General features: G+C 32.8%; 3 protein-coding genes and 1 long non-coding RNA gene across 53 annotated transcripts in view; 2 read left to right on the top strand and 2 right to left on the bottom strand.

Annotated features, from left to right (window-relative positions):
- The window catches only part of LOC123680141 (Down syndrome cell adhesion molecule-like protein Dscam2), a 109,506-nt gene extending 94,330 nt beyond the window's left edge, over positions 1-15,176 (top strand). For 37 of the 50 annotated variants that reach the window (XM_045617881.1, XM_045617883.1, XM_045617882.1 and 34 more), the window contains exons 12-29: positions 313-712; positions 839-1,241; positions 1,529-1,784; positions 1,839-1,994; positions 2,079-2,387; positions 2,467-2,756; positions 3,150-3,361; positions 3,447-3,623; positions 3,704-3,873; positions 5,133-5,321; positions 6,313-6,483; positions 6,846-6,947; positions 7,940-8,173; positions 8,268-8,567; positions 10,156-10,167; positions 10,943-11,006; positions 12,910-12,915; positions 13,081-15,176. In XM_045617881.1, the coding sequence (XP_045473837.1) occupies positions 313-712; positions 839-1,241; positions 1,529-1,784; positions 1,839-1,994; positions 2,079-2,387; positions 2,467-2,756; positions 3,150-3,361; positions 3,447-3,623; positions 3,704-3,873; positions 5,133-5,321; positions 6,313-6,483; positions 6,846-6,947; positions 7,940-8,173; positions 8,268-8,567; positions 10,156-10,167; positions 10,943-11,006; positions 12,910-12,915; positions 13,081-13,150 (3,521 nt within the window). In that variant the 3' untranslated portion in view covers positions 13,151-15,176. Of the gene's footprint in view, positions 1-312; positions 713-838; positions 1,242-1,528; positions 1,785-1,838; positions 1,995-2,078; positions 2,388-2,466; positions 2,757-3,149; positions 3,362-3,446; positions 3,624-3,703; positions 3,874-4,946; positions 5,106-5,132; positions 5,322-6,312; positions 6,484-6,845; positions 6,948-7,939; positions 8,174-8,267; positions 8,568-10,155; positions 10,168-10,942; positions 11,007-12,909; positions 12,916-13,080 lie in introns of all 50 variants that reach the window. The other 13 variants (XM_045617896.1, XM_045617898.1, XM_045617902.1 and 10 more) reach the window with 5 other exon arrangements.
- A 217-nt stretch (positions 15,177-15,393) lies between these two features.
- LOC123680148 (histone RNA hairpin-binding protein) lies at positions 15,394-18,403 on the bottom strand. Its single transcript, XM_045617912.1, has 5 exons — positions 18,385-18,403; positions 18,212-18,301; positions 17,729-18,156; positions 16,129-16,245; positions 15,394-15,647 (listed from the first exon to the last, which is right to left on the bottom strand). The coding sequence occupies exons 2-5, from the start codon at positions 18,272-18,274 to the stop codon at positions 15,518-15,520; spliced, it is 738 nt and encodes a 245-aa protein (XP_045473868.1). The 5' UTR covers positions 18,275-18,301; positions 18,385-18,403; the 3' UTR covers positions 15,394-15,517.
- Positions 17,105-17,722, bottom strand: LOC123680151. The gene is made up of 2 exons (XR_006747491.1): positions 17,378-17,722; positions 17,105-17,219 (listed from the first exon to the last, which is right to left on the bottom strand). It is a non-coding gene; the product is annotated as an uncharacterized LOC123680151 (long non-coding RNA).
- Positions 18,404-18,562: 159 nt separating the features above from the next.
- Positions 18,563-20,100, top strand: LOC123680140 (palmitoyltransferase ZDHHC23-B). Its single transcript, XM_045617854.1, has 4 exons — positions 18,563-18,773; positions 18,829-19,359; positions 19,502-19,678; positions 19,732-20,100. Exons 1-4 carry the CDS (start codon positions 18,655-18,657, stop codon positions 19,979-19,981), a joined length of 1,077 nt encoding a protein of 358 aa, XP_045473810.1. The 5' UTR covers positions 18,563-18,654; the 3' UTR covers positions 19,982-20,100.
- The last annotated feature ends 50 nt before the right edge of the window (positions 20,101-20,150 follow it).

The raw sequence follows: 20,150 nt of genomic DNA, 5'->3' as shown, positions 1-20,150 counted from the left end.
AGTTGGAGAACATTTTTACCTAAGAAATATTAAAGAAATTCAGTAGAAGCCCTTCCCTTTCATGCATACATTTTTTTCATCTGAAAATACAATTTCCTCAAGGAAAATTAAAATGCTTAAAATTACAATTCCAGAAAAACATTACAGAGTTAACATAAAGATGTATAAAAATTTACTGTTTGGAATTGTTGTTGGAATTTGTTTATATTTTACTTTATTTCAAGAACTAACCTAAACACCAACAAATTTTATTCATTTTTATATTTTATAACTGCATTAGAAGTTTTCCAACTAGTCAACTCTTTATTTCAGCACCACCTCAATTCGAAATCAAATCACGCAATCAAACCTCAAGAAGGGGAGATGCTGCTGTTTTACAATGCGAAGCTAAGGGAGAAAAACCCATTGGAATCTTGTGGAACATCAATAACAAACGTTTGGACCCCAAAGGAGACAACAGATATACCATCAGAGAAGAAATCTTACCTAATGGAGTTCTGTCTGACCTTAGCATCAAGAGAACTGAAAGATCAGATTCCGCTCTATTCACCTGTGTTGCTACTAACGCTTTTGGAAGTGACGATACCAGCATCAACATGATCATTCAAGAGGTCCCTGAAGTTCCTTATGCCCTCAAAGTTCTGGATAAATCTGGAAGAAGTGTTCAATTGTCTTGGGTAGCACCTTATGATGGCAACTCTCCAATCAACAGGTTAGTCTTTTTCCTAGATGTATCTCTTCCTTAGTTTTCATTATTCAGAAAGATCTCTAACCTCGTGTGTCTGAGATCACCAAAAAATCAAAAACTACCAGATTCTAAAAATCAATTCACTTTCAGATACATCATCGAATACAAACCTAGCAAACTCCCATGGGACTCAAACACTGAACGTGTGCTCATTCCTGGACACCAAACTGAAGCAGGAGTCTTCACTCTGAAACCAGCTACTACCTACCATATCCGTATATTAGCTGAAAATGACATTGGATCTAGTGAACCATCTGACGTTGTGACTATCATCACCGCTGAAGAAGTACCAAGTGGACCACCAACAAACATCAAAATTAACACAAGCGACCAGCACTCTCTTGTTGTTTTCTGGAATCCCCCACTTCGTGATGAATGGAATGGCGACATCTTGGGATATTATGTTGGTTACCGTTTAGCAAGCTCTGAGAAACCATACATCTTCGAAACTGTAGAATTCACCAGAGAGGAAGGAAAGGAACATCATTTGAAGGTAGTTTTTTGTTGCTATAATCTCTAAATCATTCCAAAACTGAGTTACTAGAGTTCCCTAACTGAGCATGAGAATATGGTGTGCCACAAGAATATGCTCTTGCACCCATAATTTTCACAAATTCAAATATTTATTAGATGAGCTTCACTTAATTTGAATCAACATTCAACGCCTTCCAATGGTCTAAATCTTCAACCCTTCAGAAAATATGAAATCCCTGCTCTTTTCATATCCGAAAACTCTTTCAAAAATCCTTCACATCAGTGACACTTATGACTTCATTTCAGATTTCCAATTTGAAAACATATACCCAGTACTCCGTAGTAGTCCAAGCCTTCAACAAGATTGGAGCAGGTCCATTGTCAGATGATGTCAAAGCCTACACTGCTGAAGGAGTTCCAGAACAGCCCCCAGACAAGGTTACCTGCACAACTCTTACCTCCCAAACTATCCGTGTTTCATGGGTATCACCACCACTAACATCTGCAAATGGAGTTATTAAAGGTTATAAGGTTATTTACGGACCTTCTGACTCTTGGTTTGGTAAGTTTGCATTTGTAACGTACCCTTCAAGATCTCAACAATTCCCGATTTTAGATGAAAACACTAGAGATGCTAAGATCACTGCCTCAAGCGAAACTATTCTTCATGTTCTCAAGAAATACACTAACTATACTATGGAAGTACTGGCTTTCACCTCAGGGGGAGATGGAGTTCGTTCAACACCAGTTCACTGCCAAACTGAGCAAGATGGTATGGAAATACTAGTTACATTGTCATTGCCATTTATATTTTCCTTTAAATTTATCCAAACTCAAAATGTATTTCTCCTTTCAGTTCCTGAAGCACCAATTGCTGTGAAAGCATTAGTAATGTCTGACGATTCTATACTTGTTAGCTGGAAACCACCAACTGAACCAAATGGTATCATCGAATATTATACAGTCTACTACAAACAAGTTGGAACCGACGACAAAGATAAACCTAAATCCCAGAAGATCGTTCCTAACCTCAAAAATCAAAATTTGAGCTATCAAGCTAAGAACTTGGACGGCAATTTCAAATATGAATTCTGGGTAACCGCTGCTACTACCATGGGTGAAGGTCTACCGTCCAAGAAAGCAAGTGTATCTCCTAATTCCAGTGGTAAGTTATCAACTTAAGGCCAGTTTGATCACTTTCTAATAAATTCTTACTATCAATGTCTTAATGTTTTTTTTTCAAGTTCCTGCTAAAATTGCCTCATTTGACGACACATTCACGACCACATACAAAGAAGATGTGACACTTCCCTGTCTTGCTGTTGGTGTTCCTGCTCCCACTATTACATGGAAAATCAAGGGTGTTCAGTTTGGAGCAAACGACCACATCAGGAAACAACCAGATGGTTCATTATTCATTAGGGATGTATCTAGGGCAGATGCTGGTGAATATTCTTGCCATGTTGAGAACGATTTTGGACAAGATACAGTCACCCACCAACTGATTGTGAACGCTCCACCATATGCTCCCCAAGTAAGTATCAAATTTGATTATTTCTTTATTCGATTATTCTACCACAGAGTAAGCAGGGTGTTTTCAAAGGTGGTGGATCTTCTTTGAACAGGAGGTAGAAATGATTTATTTGGTGAGATCAACCTTCTCTCAAGGAAAACTTATCTTTGCAAACACAAAGTTGAAAGAGGAGGTTTCACTTAGCTCTCTCAAGGTTAGATTAGGTTGGACTTGCTTGTCTTTAACATACATATTAATATAGGAATGAGATAGGTTAAGTTTTGGTTGGGCAGCAAAATTGAAGGGAGCAATCAAGATATTTGAGTAACACATCTAATCCTTGGCTTCTACTCAGACATCTTAACATCTTAGTTTCTACTTCTCCAATCGACCTAACCTAAATTATTATTTTAGGTTACCCTCACTGCAACAACCACAAGCTCTTTGACAATCAAGTTGAGACCTCATGACAGCGATGTTGAACCAATTCACGGCTATACTATCCACTACAAACCTGAGTTTGGCGATTGGGAAACAATTCAAGTTAGACCAAATGTTGAGAAGTACACCTTGGAAAACCTTCTATGCGGAACGAGATATCAACTATACGTAACAGCATACAATAGGTGAGTGTTAACTGTTTGTGGTTGCTATATTTATCTAGATGGAAACTTTGTTGATATTTTCAATGTGTTTATTTGAATTTTTTAGCATTGGAACCGGAGATCCATCAGATACTATTAACCCTAGGAGCAGAGGAGATAAACCAATAATACCTTCTGCAGACAAATTAATCGATGAATTCTCTGACAGTATCACATTACATCTCAGCTCTTGGCTTGATGGAGGATGCCCTATGTTATATTTCGTTATCGAACATAAGAAGAAGTAAGTGTTTTCGATAAAGATTCATTTTCACCCAATCAAAATATGAAATTTTTAATGTTTGCAATGTTTTTTATTTCTAGAATCAGCAACGAATGGATTCAAGTATCGAATAATGTCAAACCTGGCGGACCAAACTTTGTGCTACTTGGACTAGAACCCGCAACTTGGTATCATTTGAGAGTAACGGCTCACAACAACGCTGGATTCAATGTTGCCGAATATGAGTTCGCAACCTTAACATTAACTGGAGGTAATCAATAAAAAAGTTGTACTTGTACATGTTGAAATTTCTTGTTCCATTAATAAAAGTGCCATACTATTTTTAAATTAGTTGAGTTGATTATCTTTGGAAACTTGGTTATATTTTTTGAGGGATATTCTAGAATTTCTTAATAAACTTTTCTGTTGATGTGTTAATCATAATCATGATGATTTATAATGTCCCATCCTTTCCTTTCCTATTGTCGTATTTTATCGTTTTATTAATTTGCCTTTATTTTATTTGTTTTTTTTTTTTTTATTCTGTGTGTGAATGCAGGGATAAATGATACTACATAATTCTTTGTAAAAAATATAATGTTTCCCTGGATATTTAAGAACAAGGTATCAATCTTTTTTTAAATAACTTCTTCATATTCTGATAACTTTCATACCGATTATTGAATATTTTATCATTTTTTCCTGAAATAATTTCGATTTCTCTTAGATTTTATTTATTTTAATTTTACATCATATGTTAGATAAGCCAATAAGTTTAAAGAGTTAAGAGTAAATTTTCGATGTACTCTTTACTGGAGTAATTTTCTGTTCTATAAAATACTTTTATTTCGATGTCGAAATATTGAATCGTTTCTCTTTTATATTAATTTTTATCAAGATTGTGTTTTTAATTAACTTGTTCTTCACTTTATGAAAATTCATTGTTACTATAAATAACAAACACACTATTAGATTTTCACGAGCTTCATTTATCACAAGAACAATATATACCTTCGGACAAGTATATGAATAGTTAGATCAAGCATACTCCTAGCTTAAGAAGCTACGATATTAATAAAACATGACGTTAGGTCAATAAAATGTAAATTGTTTTTAATATAAATAACAAACTTACTGGCAGATCGAATAATATGCTTAGAAAATTTCGTCTGATGTTTAAAATGATTTATTATTTTTATTTTTCTTTACTTTATTGTTTTTTTCAGTTTATTAGCATGTTTATTTGCTTTACGGATAACGCTTTGCAATAGTACCTGAATGTTGTTCTGTTTATACAGATGACAGTGAATTAGATGTTTGACTTGGGGTTTTGTTTGGTTTCAGGTACTATTGCCCCCGCACGTGAAATTCCCAAAGAAGATACATTACAAATCATCCTGGCCAACATTAACCTAGTAGTTCCTATAGTGATGGGCGTGTTCGTTATCATTGTTGCCATTATCGTACTTTGTGTGTTGAAAGGCAAAGGAAACTATCAGAAAGGTACAATGTCCGTTTTTATTATTATAGGTACCATCGCACCAGTCAGGGATTCGCCAACTATCAAATTGTTGTTTCCTTGGATACCTGAATGGGTTGACTGGAATATTGCCGTTCCTGTGGCGACTACTGTAGTTGTTGTTGTTGTCGGAATTGTTGTTGTGTGTGTCGCTCTCTCAAGGAGAGATGGACCCATGACCACTAGACTAAGGAGTGACTGTATGTTTTTTCAACAATGTTTACAAACTATACCTGTTTACACACCACCCTTGTTTCGATTTGTTTCGGAAACTTATCACTGTAGTCATCGATTCCCGAGATTGAGAATTTTAGATAATTAGAAGAGCTCACTTGCAGATCCTTACCTTACCTAAATCACTAAAGACATTACAGACCTATTTTAAAGAAAATTTCATCAAACGGAAGATTCATTTTGTCAGGCTCTCGTAAAAGTTGGAAAACACTAACCGGAATAACTTACTGAATATTAAAAATAAAAGAATTAGTTCTAAATTAAGAATTGTTTCAAGAGACTCCCAAACTATTGCACATACCCACTCAACCAACACATTATGGGTATGGTCTGTATATCGCCGAGAATTTCAGAGCTGTTACTAGTGGTTTTCAATGTTTTAAGTAACCTGCTTCGTATTTACGGACCGCTTGACAATTGTCATTGATCAAATAAATTTTTTTGACAGAATTTTGGAGGTTATAAATGGTTGATCTCTTTTAATTTGTAAATAAATAATAGTTCTCAATGGCTCTGAAGGGTATTTGTTTCATAATTAGAATAATAATGTTGTTGAGTGTTAAATGTTCATAAACAATGATCTGAAAATTAAAATGGCAAGTGCCAAGCCGAGTGGGCGTGGTTACCGAACCTAACCAGAATAAAAGTACGGTTGCTCTGGTAACAGATAACTCACCGAAGTTTGAGGAAGTAGTTACCGGTTTTTGAGGAATTTGACATATATGGACCACAAACTTACTAACCTGAGTATCCAAGATGATATACGGACCATACCCTTACTGAATATCAAAAATAAACAAATTAGTTCTAAATCAAGAATTATTTCAAGAGACTCCCAAACCATTGCACATACCCACTCAACCGACACTTTATAATTTTCTTATTTGTTCCTTGTGTGTTCGATGTTTTTCCATCGTTACTATATATTTTGCTATTAGTGTTTCACCTTCTGTTTAGATGACGTTGTCTACAACCAATCTGTGATGAATGCTGCTTCTACATTGGACAAACGCCGACCTGACCTCAGAGACGAACTGGGATACATTGCACCACCCAATCGTAAACTACCTCCGGTTCCGGGATCTAATTATAACACATGCGACAGGATTAAGAGAGGTACCGGAATAAGTAAGGCTTCGCTTTTGCTTCTTTGGCATGCTTCTTAAGTTCAAAAAATTACCAAAAAGCCATGGAATCTCATGAAAAGATTCTAATAATAAAAAGATAATAGAAGAAATACAAATTTAAAAATTTTTCAAGAAAAGATAAATAAGAGTATTCATAAATTATTAATCTATTATCTTTCAGCGGCTTATCAATTCTTTATCATAAAAGGGCTGTATATGTTCATAGCTATGTGGTTTCTGTATGTTAACAATATTATTTCTGTTGTTCCGATTGTCCTTACCTGTCTTAAATTACAACCAGCTTGCGGTGATACACCAAGAGTAGTTAGTATAGTTTACCTTATTGTTTAAATGTGACTGTAGGAGGTCATTATCGCACACATTCAACCTGGGATCCTAGACGCCATATGTACGAAGAACTAAGGACTCACAGAGGTTCAAACGAAACTGTACACACACACAGAGGTAATAACACACTAGGAATGGTTTTGATTTTTAAATGATGCTTGTTGAGATTTTGAGAACTAATCGATATCGTTTGATCTCTAGTATTAATGGTTTTGGGTTTATTGCTAAGAATCGTTAGCAAAACATGGTTTCGATAACCTATAAAAGTTTCTGAAGCTATTTTATCTTATTCAGCCAAATAAATTGCTGTGGAATTGAAGTTGGTCAATAATTCAATATTTTTCTATTTATAGATGGTGATGTATATAATGTGGAAAAAAGTTTCTTAATAATTTTCTGGTTTTGCATAAAACTAAATTTATCAGTCGAAATCATCTGAGCATTTAATTTCTTCAATTATTGCTCTTTTTCTCAGTTATCTGTTCTTGCAGATCATAGTAAAAGTTATTAAGGCCCCAATCACACAATTCCTTCCCTATGCAAAAATTGTTTTTCGAAACCAGAAATCTACCTTCAACCTAATGGTCATCCTTTTCATCTAATTTCTCTGTTTAAAAAGAGATATAATATAACATATATGTATATAGTGTCTTACCTTGCTTCAGCAAGAACATTCTAATTTTATTCCGAAATTAAACGTTAGAATATCTTTCCGAGAATTTTGGTTTGCTTTTGCTTTCATTCCATAGTGCTGAAAAATACTAACACAAAACAGATTTCAAGTAGATCTTCAGTACAATCGTAAGTTAATTATGTAATGATGGGTTTGTTTGCATGAACTAGTTTTCTCCTGTGTGCATGTTAAAAATAATATTTGTTGTTATTGGGTTTCAAATTTAACTTAGATCAATATGAAGATTGTTTCATATTATTTTTTCAGTCTTATCAAGACTTCTTATCCACTTTGAATTCATGTTCCACAATTTATCTGAAAAACTTGAAGAATCATACTTTGAGTAATAAAAGTTTTCAACTTTATTCTTATTTGAATGAAATACTCACCAGACTTAATCCCACCTCATCGTTTAAATCATATATTAAATTTTAAGGTCTCGATGATGAAATCTGCCCCTATGCCACCTTCCACCTATTAGGCTTCAGAGAAGAAATGGATCCCACCAAAGCCATGCAGTTCCAAACCTTCCCTCATCCCCACGCAGGAACTCTGGGACCTTCCGGAATGAACACACCACACCAAATGCACTCCCGCTCTGGATCCCAATCAATGCCAAGACAAAACAACAGGAGATACGACAGGGTCGGCTCCCAAGGTGGGTACATAGGTGAGATTCGCAGATTTTTTTTTATTCCTTATGTTGTGCGTGGTGTTTGACTGTAAGAAGGCTGAGGTGACTGCTGTTCGTGGCTTTTCTTCAGGTAACGGAAGCATCTACTCCCCTGGACCTGAATATGATGACCCCGCTAACTGTGCTCCTGAAGATGAACAGTACGGTTCTCAGTACTATGGCGCTCCCTACGATCATTATGGAAGTAGAAGCTCGATTGGACGTAGGTCACTTGGATCCCTTAGACTGCAACCCACTCAAAGCAGCCCTGAGCCACCACCCCCACCACCACGTAACCATGACCAATCTTTCAACGATTCGAAAGACAGCAACGAGATATCCGAAGCTGAATGCGACCGAGATCAACTGATCAATACCAGAACCTATGGCGGTGAGTATCTTGGACATAACCTACTATCTGTCAAAGTCCATGATAGGTTAATGAGGTTAGGTTAGAAGTTCAACAGAATAGGGTTATTCTTCAAATTAGCACAGTCCCCTACAACATCTTAGGGGTCTACCATAATTTTGAATCGGAAAATCACCACTTCTCCCATCGTTAAACTTTGTTGATTACCTTTACATCTTCTTTGACGAACAATTTTTTTTTAATGATCAAAAATCACTTTGTGGGAAGATATGTATGTGCCACAACTGTTATGAACAAAATAAGGGACTTATTTGCTTCAAATACCCGAAAATTATAATAATGAGATAACTCATGTTTTTTGATCAATTTAGGCAAAAGATAACCTTACGAGAGATTAATAGGTCATCCAAGTGTGACCTCTAGATTACTTTTTGTCTTTTAGTTGGCGACAGTATACACGAAAAAGCCGATTTGATAACATGCTCATCCTAAAAGTATTACAATTTAGAATCATATCATAGGATATTTGATACTGAATTCGTACTTCCAATAGTTTCAGAATTATTAAATTGTAGATATAAATTCTTGCGGGATAACTTTTATTTTCTGTTTTTTTCCTGGACTTCATGACTCATGTATACTGTTTCGATAATAGGCAAATGCAATGTTGTTTTTGACCGTGAAGTCCTAGCCTCAATAGTTTGGGAGTTATGAATGTTTGAATATTTAATTCCAGTACCAACAGCGAAATATTTATTTTATATATTTGAGTTGAGGCATTTGGTGCTATCAGACTGAGCAATAAATCAGAGTGTAACATTATTGGTACTTGAAAAACGTACTTACTTTCCCTCCTACCATTTTTCCAAATACGGCTCTGGTGAAAAGATACAGGCTGTTGAAGTTTAAAAAAAATTGTTTTTCTTTTGTAGTTTCAACTTGGTTATTCATAATGAAATGAATTTTAGCGTGAAATTTTCTATAACTAAGAGACATATCTTCAATCATCATTTTCTTTCTACTTCGAATGGTTTCCAAGTTATAGCCTTGTCAATTCATAAAACTAGACGAAATCGACATAAAAACGCAATTCGAGATAATCCAAAGTCACTATTAGAATACAATCGTTTTTAGGATTTCATTTTTTCTTCAAAATGCATTTTGAAGACATTCAAGGATGAATGATATAAAATCACTGAAAAATTCGGTATTTTCTCCTAAATTCTGGATCCACCCCTGACCTAGAAAATGACGGCTTATTTTGATATAATCAAATCATATTCGTTGATCTGACTCCCGTCTTATCCCAGTGGAGTGATCATTGAACAGACAGGAGTGTATCAGCCCATTGTGATATCATTAAATGCTTATAACTTTTTGCCTAAACCGAATCTGGAAAAATGGTAAATGAAAAAAGTGTTTAATTTGATGAGAAGAGTCTGGAGTTGAATGTATTGAACTTTAATCAATCAATCAATCAATAAGTTTATTAATAATATGTTAACTTAATCTCATCGGCAATTTTATATTAAGTGATGTTGAAAACTTGCATTAGAGTTAGAATTAAGGCGATAAAAAGAGCACTTATAATTGAAAATTATGTTTTCAGAAAGTGACCAGGGTAAGTAACTCGTTTGAGCGTGCTCTGTTAGGTTTAGATGGAATTCCATCAACTCACTGTTCAAAATAACGATATTTCTAACTTCTATATTATCTTATATGGCATGTGTTTGTCATTTTGTCTTTTATGTGTTAACTGCATGATCTTTTTGTCTTATGTGTTTTAATTATTACTAAAAAATTTGCAATGAAAATTCGCATTTTTGATAGAGAGGTGTCCAAAGTCTTCAGAGTACGTGTAAAATAAAATTCATAATTTAAAACAGATCGGGGCAGGTCTAAACTTTCTCCCCGCTTTTTGATTCGTAAATTCTGACAACATTGATCGTATTTGGACACCTCATGACTGGATATTCAATAAGAACAGCATGTCCTGAGCTTCCATCATGGACTCGAACATAACATTCATTTTCATTCACATATTTTCACTAAATCAATATCTTTTATACATTTTTGGTGGTTTATTCTCCCGTGGAATAAAGATAAATCCTTACCACAATCGAGGTTTTTTGGAAGTATCAATAACCTATTTAATGTCATCAAAAACGGCAATTGATTAGCTTGAACAATATAGAACAAAAAGAGAAATCTTCAATGTAAAAGAGAAGTAGTGAAAATTTAATTTAATTTATTTCTTCTAAGTTTTTTTTATTTTTCATTCATCTACACAGCGCATTTTTTTTTTCAATTAGCACTTCGGACTTTAATTTCAATGATTCTATGTAGTTGTCTTTGTGGTCGTGGTAGTTCATGTGTGGTTTGTTTTAATTTTTCAGTATTAAGAGGTAACTCAAAGGTGGATGGCATGACCCACGAAGAAATGAGAAAACTGATTGAGAGGTCAGTACCTAAGAAGGAATAAGTATTGTAAGATCCTCATTGTTAGGATTCATCTGTAGATATATCACTAACACTTAATCGTTCAGAACTGAAACACTAAATGGAATGATAATTGATTTCACTCTATGATTCTGCACATAATTGGTCCATTAACAGGCCAATTGAAAAGTCTACCATAGTAAAATACTATATTTTTTTTGGCAAAATTCGATTTTTTATTCAACATAGTTGCCTTCGAGGGCGATACAGCGATGATAGCGATCTTCCAACTTTCGATACCATTTTTGTAGTACGATTTGTCTTTCGCTTCAAAATAGGCCTCAGTTTTCATTCTAAATTTCTTTCCAGCGTGCATTCTTTTGAGGTCTGAGAACAGGAAAAAATCTCTGGGGGCCAGATCTGGCGGATACGGTGGATTCAGTAGCAATTCGAAGTCCTATTCATGCAATTTTGCCATTGTTTTCAGTGATTTGTGACACAGCGCATTGTTTTGATGAGACAACACCTTTTTTTTCTTCAAATGGGGTTGTTTTAAGCGATTTATTTGAATATTCTACCTAGCGAATCCCAGAATACTGATGCTGTAACCTTGCCAGCTGACTGTTGTGTTTTTCCTCGCTTTGGATTCGGTTCATCGTGTGCAGTCCACTCAGCTGGCTGTCGATAGGACTCCGGAGTGAAATGATGGAGCCATGTTTCATCCATCGTCACATATCGACGCAAAAATTCAGGTTTATTGCACTTAAACAGCTTCAAATACTGCTCAGAATCATTAACACGTTGTTGCTTTCGATCGATTGTGGGCTCGCGCAGGGACCGTATTCTCGACAAGTGATCTTTCAAACCGTATACGTTCTTTCAGTGCTTTGAACATTGAATGTGCGTATACGTTTTGAAAGATCAATTGTCGAGAATACGGTCCCTGCACCCATTTTGCACACGGCTTTCTCATCTACAAATATTCATGAATGCTATGATGTACACGTTCAGATGATATCTTCACAATGTCTGCTATCTTGATCAACTTAGCTTTACGGCCATTCAAAATTATTTTGTTAACTTTTTTGATTTTTTCGTCGGTGACAGCCTCTTTTGGGCGTCCACTGCGTTCGACGTCTTCGGTGCTCATTAAACCACGTTTAAACTTATCAATCAATGATGGTTGATTTTCCTGGTGCATACCCCGGAAACTCTTCAAGATAAGATTTTGCTTCAACTGTATTTTTTCCCCTCAAAAAGCAATATTTCATCAGCACACGAATTTTTTTTTTTTTCATCTTTTTTCAAATAACAAAAGTAGCTACACTCATAACGCAATATCTCACAAACTAATGGTCGGACCCCTGTCCAATTTTGACACGTATCGTTTGAAGGTTGACTAACTAAACATCATATGGATTTAATACTAGCACCGCCATCTGTGCATTAGACCGGAGACTTTTCAATTGGCCTAATATGATATTATTGATTTGATTGTAATAATTCAACAATATACGATTTATCTAGAAGGTAATTGGAATCTCATCAAGATGACATTTGAGTTTTCTATCAATATTACCTATAAAATGAAGTCTGCATCTCCAATATTGCTAATTATACAATTATGATTTTTGCTAGATATCAATCCAGCAAGTTTCATGAAGCTTTATTTGATTCAAACCATCTAAATTTTACAAACCTGAAATAACTTGACAAATATTTTTCGATATGAACAGAAAAATATAAGTCCTTCAACTACATATGTGCATAAGAATCATCGAGTTGAAGAAAATGAATAATAAAATCAATAATAAATAATAATAATAATAAATCATTTTACTTCCATCAATCATATCATCAAAGCTAAATAATATCAACGATGATTATTAATTTTCAATTTGTGTTTTTCTATCCTCTCAAACAGGAAACTGTAAGTGTTTTATGATTATGCTTCTTTTGTTTTATGCTTCTTTTTGTGTTTAAATGTTCTACTAACAACCGTTATTGATGTTTCTTCTTGTTAAATAGCCATGTTTGAATAAATTGTCTGAAATTTTAACATAGAATCTAATCTATTTTGATCTTTTTTTTCTAGAAACGAAACAGGGAAAACCTCAACAACAAACGGTGGACAATTCACAGCCTACGATACTGTGGCAGTGTAATTTGTAAATCAATGAAAATCAATATGTTCGTCTTCGTCAATAATTTTGTATGTTTCGTAACACGATTGAATATTTTGATTAACCTTCTCTTTTCAATTTGAATAGTATTGTTCGATAAGATATTCTAGTATGTTTAGGAATCTTTGAGACTGAGCTTTTCGGATGTAATCCATTCCCCTTCTTTTGGTAGCACAAATTCGATTCTATTGAAATGTCTGCTGTTTATCTTATCGAAACATTAACTGCAATTTGATTGGACGCAGTATTTTATATTTTTATTATTGAAAGAGACCTTTTTCACTTACGAGCACAAGCAGATGGGAAGGTTATTCTTATCTTTGGATGACAAAAACGAGAAGATTATATAGATTTCATTTAAATTGTTATTGAAAAAGGTCGTATAAAAGAATTAACATGTGTTGTGTCGATGCTTTTTCGTTTGTAGTCCTCGAATTTGTGAGATGTTCATTTGAATGATTTGATTTCAAAGTTTGGCTGTACGAGCCGCTTAAAGAAAGCGTACACAAATTACCAATACGAAATTGGAGATGAGTATTTATTTATGTACAGCGGCTCAATGTATCATGTGATATTTTGAGGTTTGTGACTTTTTTCACCTCTGTATCCCTTTGTTTTTATATTAATCTTTTTCTATAGTCTACAGTCGGTGCCAAAATTAGGAGTGTTTCGTTTCAGTTATCCATTTTGTTTTATCCAACTGTAGGCGTGTTTTTTTTTTGTACAGTTAGCTGTTTTAGTTGAGTTTCGCATCATTAAACGTTGTTTTATTTTTAAAATTGAAAATTTGAAAGAAGGGTTGGCAATTTGCATTGGACAGTTTTGAAGGATGTTGCTTGCACAACATAGATGGCATTACATTTCCACATTGTTCAAATTGCTGCAGATTTAATAATAATGATCAGTCGCTTTTTCAATATTTGTTCCAGAGTATTTATCCAATGCTTTTTATTATGTATTTACTGCTTACATACACAAGTGATTTGAGCAATGAAGAAATAGGCAAGTTAAATTAGAAACGAAATTGTATACTTGTTCAAAGCGGCTAGAATAATATTAATAAATGTACGAAACTTATAACATACTATAGTTATCTTGAATGTAAACGATTTGACTAGATTATCAAAATCTATAATAAGATTACACAATGCAGAATTTGAAGTCAATCCTTGAATACTCAAAAGCTTTGAATTATTCTTTAGTGTTGAATAACTGTAGTGAATAATAGATGTACTTTTATCCTAACTTTTACCAAAAGTGGCATTTTGGACATTACCTTCTAAATTCTCCCCTTCTTCGAGTGATATAGTCACTAAATCTTGTTGCAACATGCAGTTAATTGAGTTCCTAAAGTAGTTGAAAAATCCAATAGTATAGTGATTAGCAGCTTAGATATATGTTTGTTCATAAATCTTGTTATGTATACGGAATTGCAATTATTTTTCTTCAAGTGAATGTCAGCTTCATTCATAAATATTATATTGAATTTTTTTTTCAGTAATTTTGCAATAGCCCCTTCAAAAACGATTTTTCATCTACATGTTAACTGAAATAAGGCAATTTCAAAATTTTATGTCGATTATAAGAAAAAAAGTTATTTCGAACACAAGTGAAAACGAATTTTTCTCAAAATTATTTAGTCGGCTTCAATTTCCTATAAAATCATATCAAAGTTTACATAATGAATAACCATTATTTGATTTTGTGATGATGGTTTGAAATGCCATTATAGGTGTATTATTGTAAGTGTGCTATTTGAAATATATATTCGATAGAGATTAAGTATATGATATTCTTGAAATATATCTTATTGTATTAAAATATTCGCCATGTGCATAATATCTTTCACATCCCTAACGTCTTTTGTAATTAATTTTCGATATGTATGTACTGTATTTTTCTTTGAAAAATATAATTGTTTAAACTACTCAAACATTGAATTGTCCAAGGTTTTCGCTTATATACCAAAGTAATTTTTTTGGTTGATAAATAAAAATCAAACAAATTATGTGGACTTATTTATTACCTCTTATTAGTTAATAGTTTCCTCTCATGAATTTCTCTATCTCTTGATGTCCAATTATTCATTTATTGGCTCAACCACAAATTCGCTTTAAAAGACCAAAAGAAATTTTTTAAGAGAATGTTCACAAAATTATTTGAAATACATGAACCTATACATTCTATGATGATTATACTTTCTATCATATCAATTTAAAATACAGTTTCTGAATCGAACTAAAAATAAAGATAATATTTATTTTTAAAATAAAAGTAACTACACATCAATGTTCGCTTGTTAAAATAACTTGTATAATAAAGTGAAATAAAATTACTTCCGAAATTGATTCAATCATCTTGTGGGGGGTCATATTTATGTAGTTTCAAACGCCACTGTCTGATCAGGCCATCAAACCCTCTCCTGGAATATTTTAAATATTTATTTGGTGTTCTTGGATCGTCCTTTTGCCTCTTATCTCTGAAAAAAATTAGTCAGAAATTAATCCCAAATGGTGATCAAAAATCTTTTGGAAAAGTTTATGATTCAATTTTTCCTACGCTTGTTCAGGAGAAATGAATAATGACTAGATTTTTTACGGTAGGTTCGGGGTTTGAAGTTCGTTAATGGCCAAAACAGGTTTGTTGTTTCCAGAATTGAATTCATATGAAATTTTGTTTTCGCGATGATTGAAAAATACCCATCCAACTGAACTGAAAATTAGAAAGCAGTACCAGAAAAATGAAACAAATATTTATGCACAATTTCGTAAGGATCTAATTTTTTTGTAAAATTTTGATGTCTTGGAATCTATCCTTCATATTTTACTGAAATTTGATCATTACAAGTAGGATCCAAGTAGATTCCGAGATACAAAAAGAACGGAACTTTAGTGGAGTGTCGAGTTTGTGGCAACAAGATCATAATATCCAATCAAAAGACAAAATAATTATTGAAGTACCTAGGAACTTGTTGTGTATATAAGTCATAACCTATGGTATTCTTGCCATAATCTATCTGTTTTTGCCGTCTCTTTAATACTTCTGGATCAGTTTCTAGCTCAACAGTCTTGTCTTTCCTGAAAAAAAAGTTCAATATATAGTTTACAAATCATAATTTGCATGAGATTCATGTGGAAAAAAATCAAACTAATGTGCCTAATTTGCTTTTGTATGTTTAAAACTGCCTATAAGTTCAATGTATGCTATGCTTATTGTAAAAGGTAATGAAAATATAACCAATTTTCTTTTCATAAATTGAAAAACGCTATTTTCTAATATATGGCATAAAAAGCTATAACATTCAGATCAAAAAATAGAAACCCAGATCTATGATATATAAATTTTCTTCATTAAATATGAAAATTGGAGATGTCTGATTTTCTCTAATAAATTTTAAAACTTATAGTTATTTTTTGGTGCTTGCGCCCAAACATAGTAGAAGTTGAATGATTGTGGGCATTACATTTGTGAAAGTCGCAAAGTTTTCCTATTTTCATGAGTGGTGCTTTTGAAGTAAAAGATGGGAATAACAAACAGATGAAGAGAGATAAAAAAAAATCAAAGTTACACCAAACAGAAAAAATCATTGGCCTTACAATACATCCTTTTATTATTTCAAAATTTGGTTTTTGAACTTGAAGGCTAAAGAGAGTTCAAGTAAACAAATACTAAACCAGTCAGCTTCTACCTGAAAACACGGAATTGTGATGATTTTTTCAACCCACTATATTCCACAGACACCATTCCTGTACATTTGTATACTTTAACCTGTTTACTTGTTATGCACATTACTTGAATCAAAGGATGCCAAGAAATGGATTGATCATTAGATTGCCTCAATAAAACAAACTTTTGGATACAGAATCTATATACAATTATATATATTACAGTGGTTTTCTACCAGTACATCTATCTCATTTAATATGAATTAACTTACTCTTCATTTTCTTCATTCATATTCCAAATGAATCATTATCTCAAATATGTATAATGATTCAACCTTTCTAGAAATACAAACCAGTCACTAATGAAGTTTCTAATGAGCCACTAACTGAAAATTTATGAAACTCAGGAGTCAGGAAAACAATTCATTGAAAAAATTGCTTGATACTGAAATGATGGTGAAATATCAAATTAAAAACTAGAAATAATAGTCAATATAACTGGGAACTCTGAAATGATTAGAAAATGTGCAGAGATTGAACTCACAAAAAATTTCAATAGAAGTATTAAAAAAAAACAAATAGAAAATATTGAATTTTATACCAGACAACATAACCAACATTGGTAGTTATGACAACTGACAAATGTGTCGAAATAAAATTACAGGAAATTACTACAAAAAAATAAAATAAATTTTGAGATATTAGCAACATACAAAATTATTTTGCTCAACATCTGAAGATGAGAAAAAAAGATCAATCTCCAAGTAATTTTCCTCAAGTATTATACTGAATCTCAGCTTTTAAAATAATATAACACAAAAAATAGCAGTCTACAAATTTAAAAAGTTGTTCAATTCAAATGCTTTAAACCTAAAAATCAAATAATAAAAATTACCTTCCATTCTTTCGTTCGATTGTTTCATTTTTACTATAAAATGAAGTACTCTGGGTAGATTCTGTGTTGTTCCGTTTATAAGGTGACTGTCTAGTTTTATATGGGGATTCTCTAGGAAAAACTGTACGCTTTGCACTTTTACGTGAATTTGAATCGCAACTGCTTGTTATGTTGTCCTCTACATCTAACTTAACTGGGGTCAGATATTGTTCCTCAACTTTCAAATTCTCAAAAATATTGTTTGGAAAGACAGTTTCCTCGTCCGTAAACATAGGTTCCTCCTTCACTCTAATATTCTCTGCATAGGTTACCTGTTTACGTTTCTTATTCAGTACACAGCTATCGTCTTCATTTTCAGATTCCACCTCAAATTTCACATTCTCAATTTTTACTCTAGGAGGTTCGTCTGCTCCAATTTCGGCCAATAACTATAATAACATAGGAGAAGAAATAACAGACCATGCTTCAGTTCATTGTTCATACCTCATCGAAAATTCGTGCATTCTTCAAAGCAGCGTTCATTGAGAGTCTAGCTGAATTGCTCATTTTGATATATTAATAATACCTTCAATTCTGTAAACAATTATTATTGATACAATTATTATTTGTTAACATATATCATGTCTTATTAATAGATAAAATAAAATTAAGCATACTTCGCGGGAAAACGTACAAAATAAAATGTATATTATGGATTAAATGAACTACTAACTATTTGCACAACCGTCATTTGGCTACTTCAACTTCATCCCACAGAACACGAAATAATCTCTAAAAAACACAGATATAATAGAACATATCCTCTAATCTCTAAATATTTGTCAATTTCTTTGATAATTTATATTCTATGGTCAGTTTTCCTTAACCTATAATTGATTTTTGAAAGTAGTAAAAAATCAAAATTTCCTAAATATAATATTAATGGAATGAGTGAAGTTGATGGAGAGCCTCTATGTTGTTGTGAATATTATGATAAAGATAAAAATCGTAGTCACCTCTTGACATTATGTTGTTTATGTGAAGATTTGGATGAAGGATTTGAAAGGTGACTGCTGCTTCATTTTGTTTTTGTTATATACAAACAATGAATTATTTTACAGTTTCATAACAGGTAGAGGATTCCCCCAGAATAGACGGCAAAAATTTATGGCAACTTTACAGGATCGATTAAGAATACCTTGGAGAGGTGGTGCAAAAATAATTGGAATAGATGTTATTCTTCCAATTATTATCTTGCCTATAATTTTCATCATAGCTGCCCAAAGTGTATGGTGGACAATTTTCTCTTTCTCCACAATAACTGTGTTTTTACTTTATATCTTCAGAGTTCTCCTACAAATTGCACCAAAAACTAAATTTTTCTTTACTTGGACTATAACTTCTATAGTCCTTCTATATATTATTTTTGAATTTGTTGTGATACCTTTATTAGAAATACTTTTAGAAGAGAATATTGCACTGAGTATATTAATTGCTGCATTTCTATTTTGCCTCTATACATTGAGGAATAGAGCTAATCAATATCATAAGTTTCAAGATGAAACTGAAACACTCAATAGACCAGGAACAAGATTTTATAATTGTTCTATTTGTCACACTACAGTGCCTGACAAGGATCATCATTGCATTTGGTAAGATGGCTATTTTACCAACTTTAAGGATATATTAACTAGTGTTATGATCCAAAAAATATGATTCATTTTATTGATTAGTATAAATATAAATTATGCTCTTCAAAATTCAATAATTATTAAGATATATTTTTGCTTTTAGGTATGACTGTTGCATCTCTAAGAAAAACCAATTCTTATTCATACTATCCCTGTTTTTTGCTGCTGCAGCACTTTTATACAGTTCTAATTTAACTTTAACTTCAGTCTGTCATCCTTTCAAACTATATGAAACTATTCTATTACCAGATGATTGTTCAGAAGTTTACCAAGCGTTCGAGTAAGTATTGAATCTAGATAGGTTATTTTTATTCAAATGTATAAATATTTCAGATTAGGCATTTCCTTTGTATCAGCAATATACAGTATTGCTTTAGCAATTATCATTCTTATGATATTAATGCAACAAATATTTTTGGTGTCTATTGGTCTGACTAGAAAAGAATGGAACAAGCTGCCCTTATCATCCAAGTGTTTACTCGGATTAACAAGTCGTAGATCACATAATAGAGGATTTATCAAAAATTGGACTCGAATTATTTATTGGACTGAACCAAGTTACAGTATTGTTAGTCAGACATAAGGCTATTGATTCCTAAAGAATATATTTTATAATAAACTGCACTATTTTTCTAAAATATTGTTGTGATGTAATAGGAATTTTATTTTTATAATCTAGTTGCAATAAATCAATTAAAGGTTGGTTTTGTTTTTATTTACAGATGTTTAGATTTGAATGAGAATTATAAAGA

Source organism: Harmonia axyridis, chromosome 5 (genome assembly GCF_914767665.1).
Source record: "Harmonia axyridis chromosome 5, icHarAxyr1.1, whole genome shotgun sequence".
NCBI lineage: Eukaryota > Metazoa > Arthropoda > Insecta > Coleoptera > Coccinellidae > Harmonia > Harmonia axyridis.
Note: the sequence above shows the minus strand (reverse complement) of the source record. Positions and strands in the feature narration are given on the sequence as shown.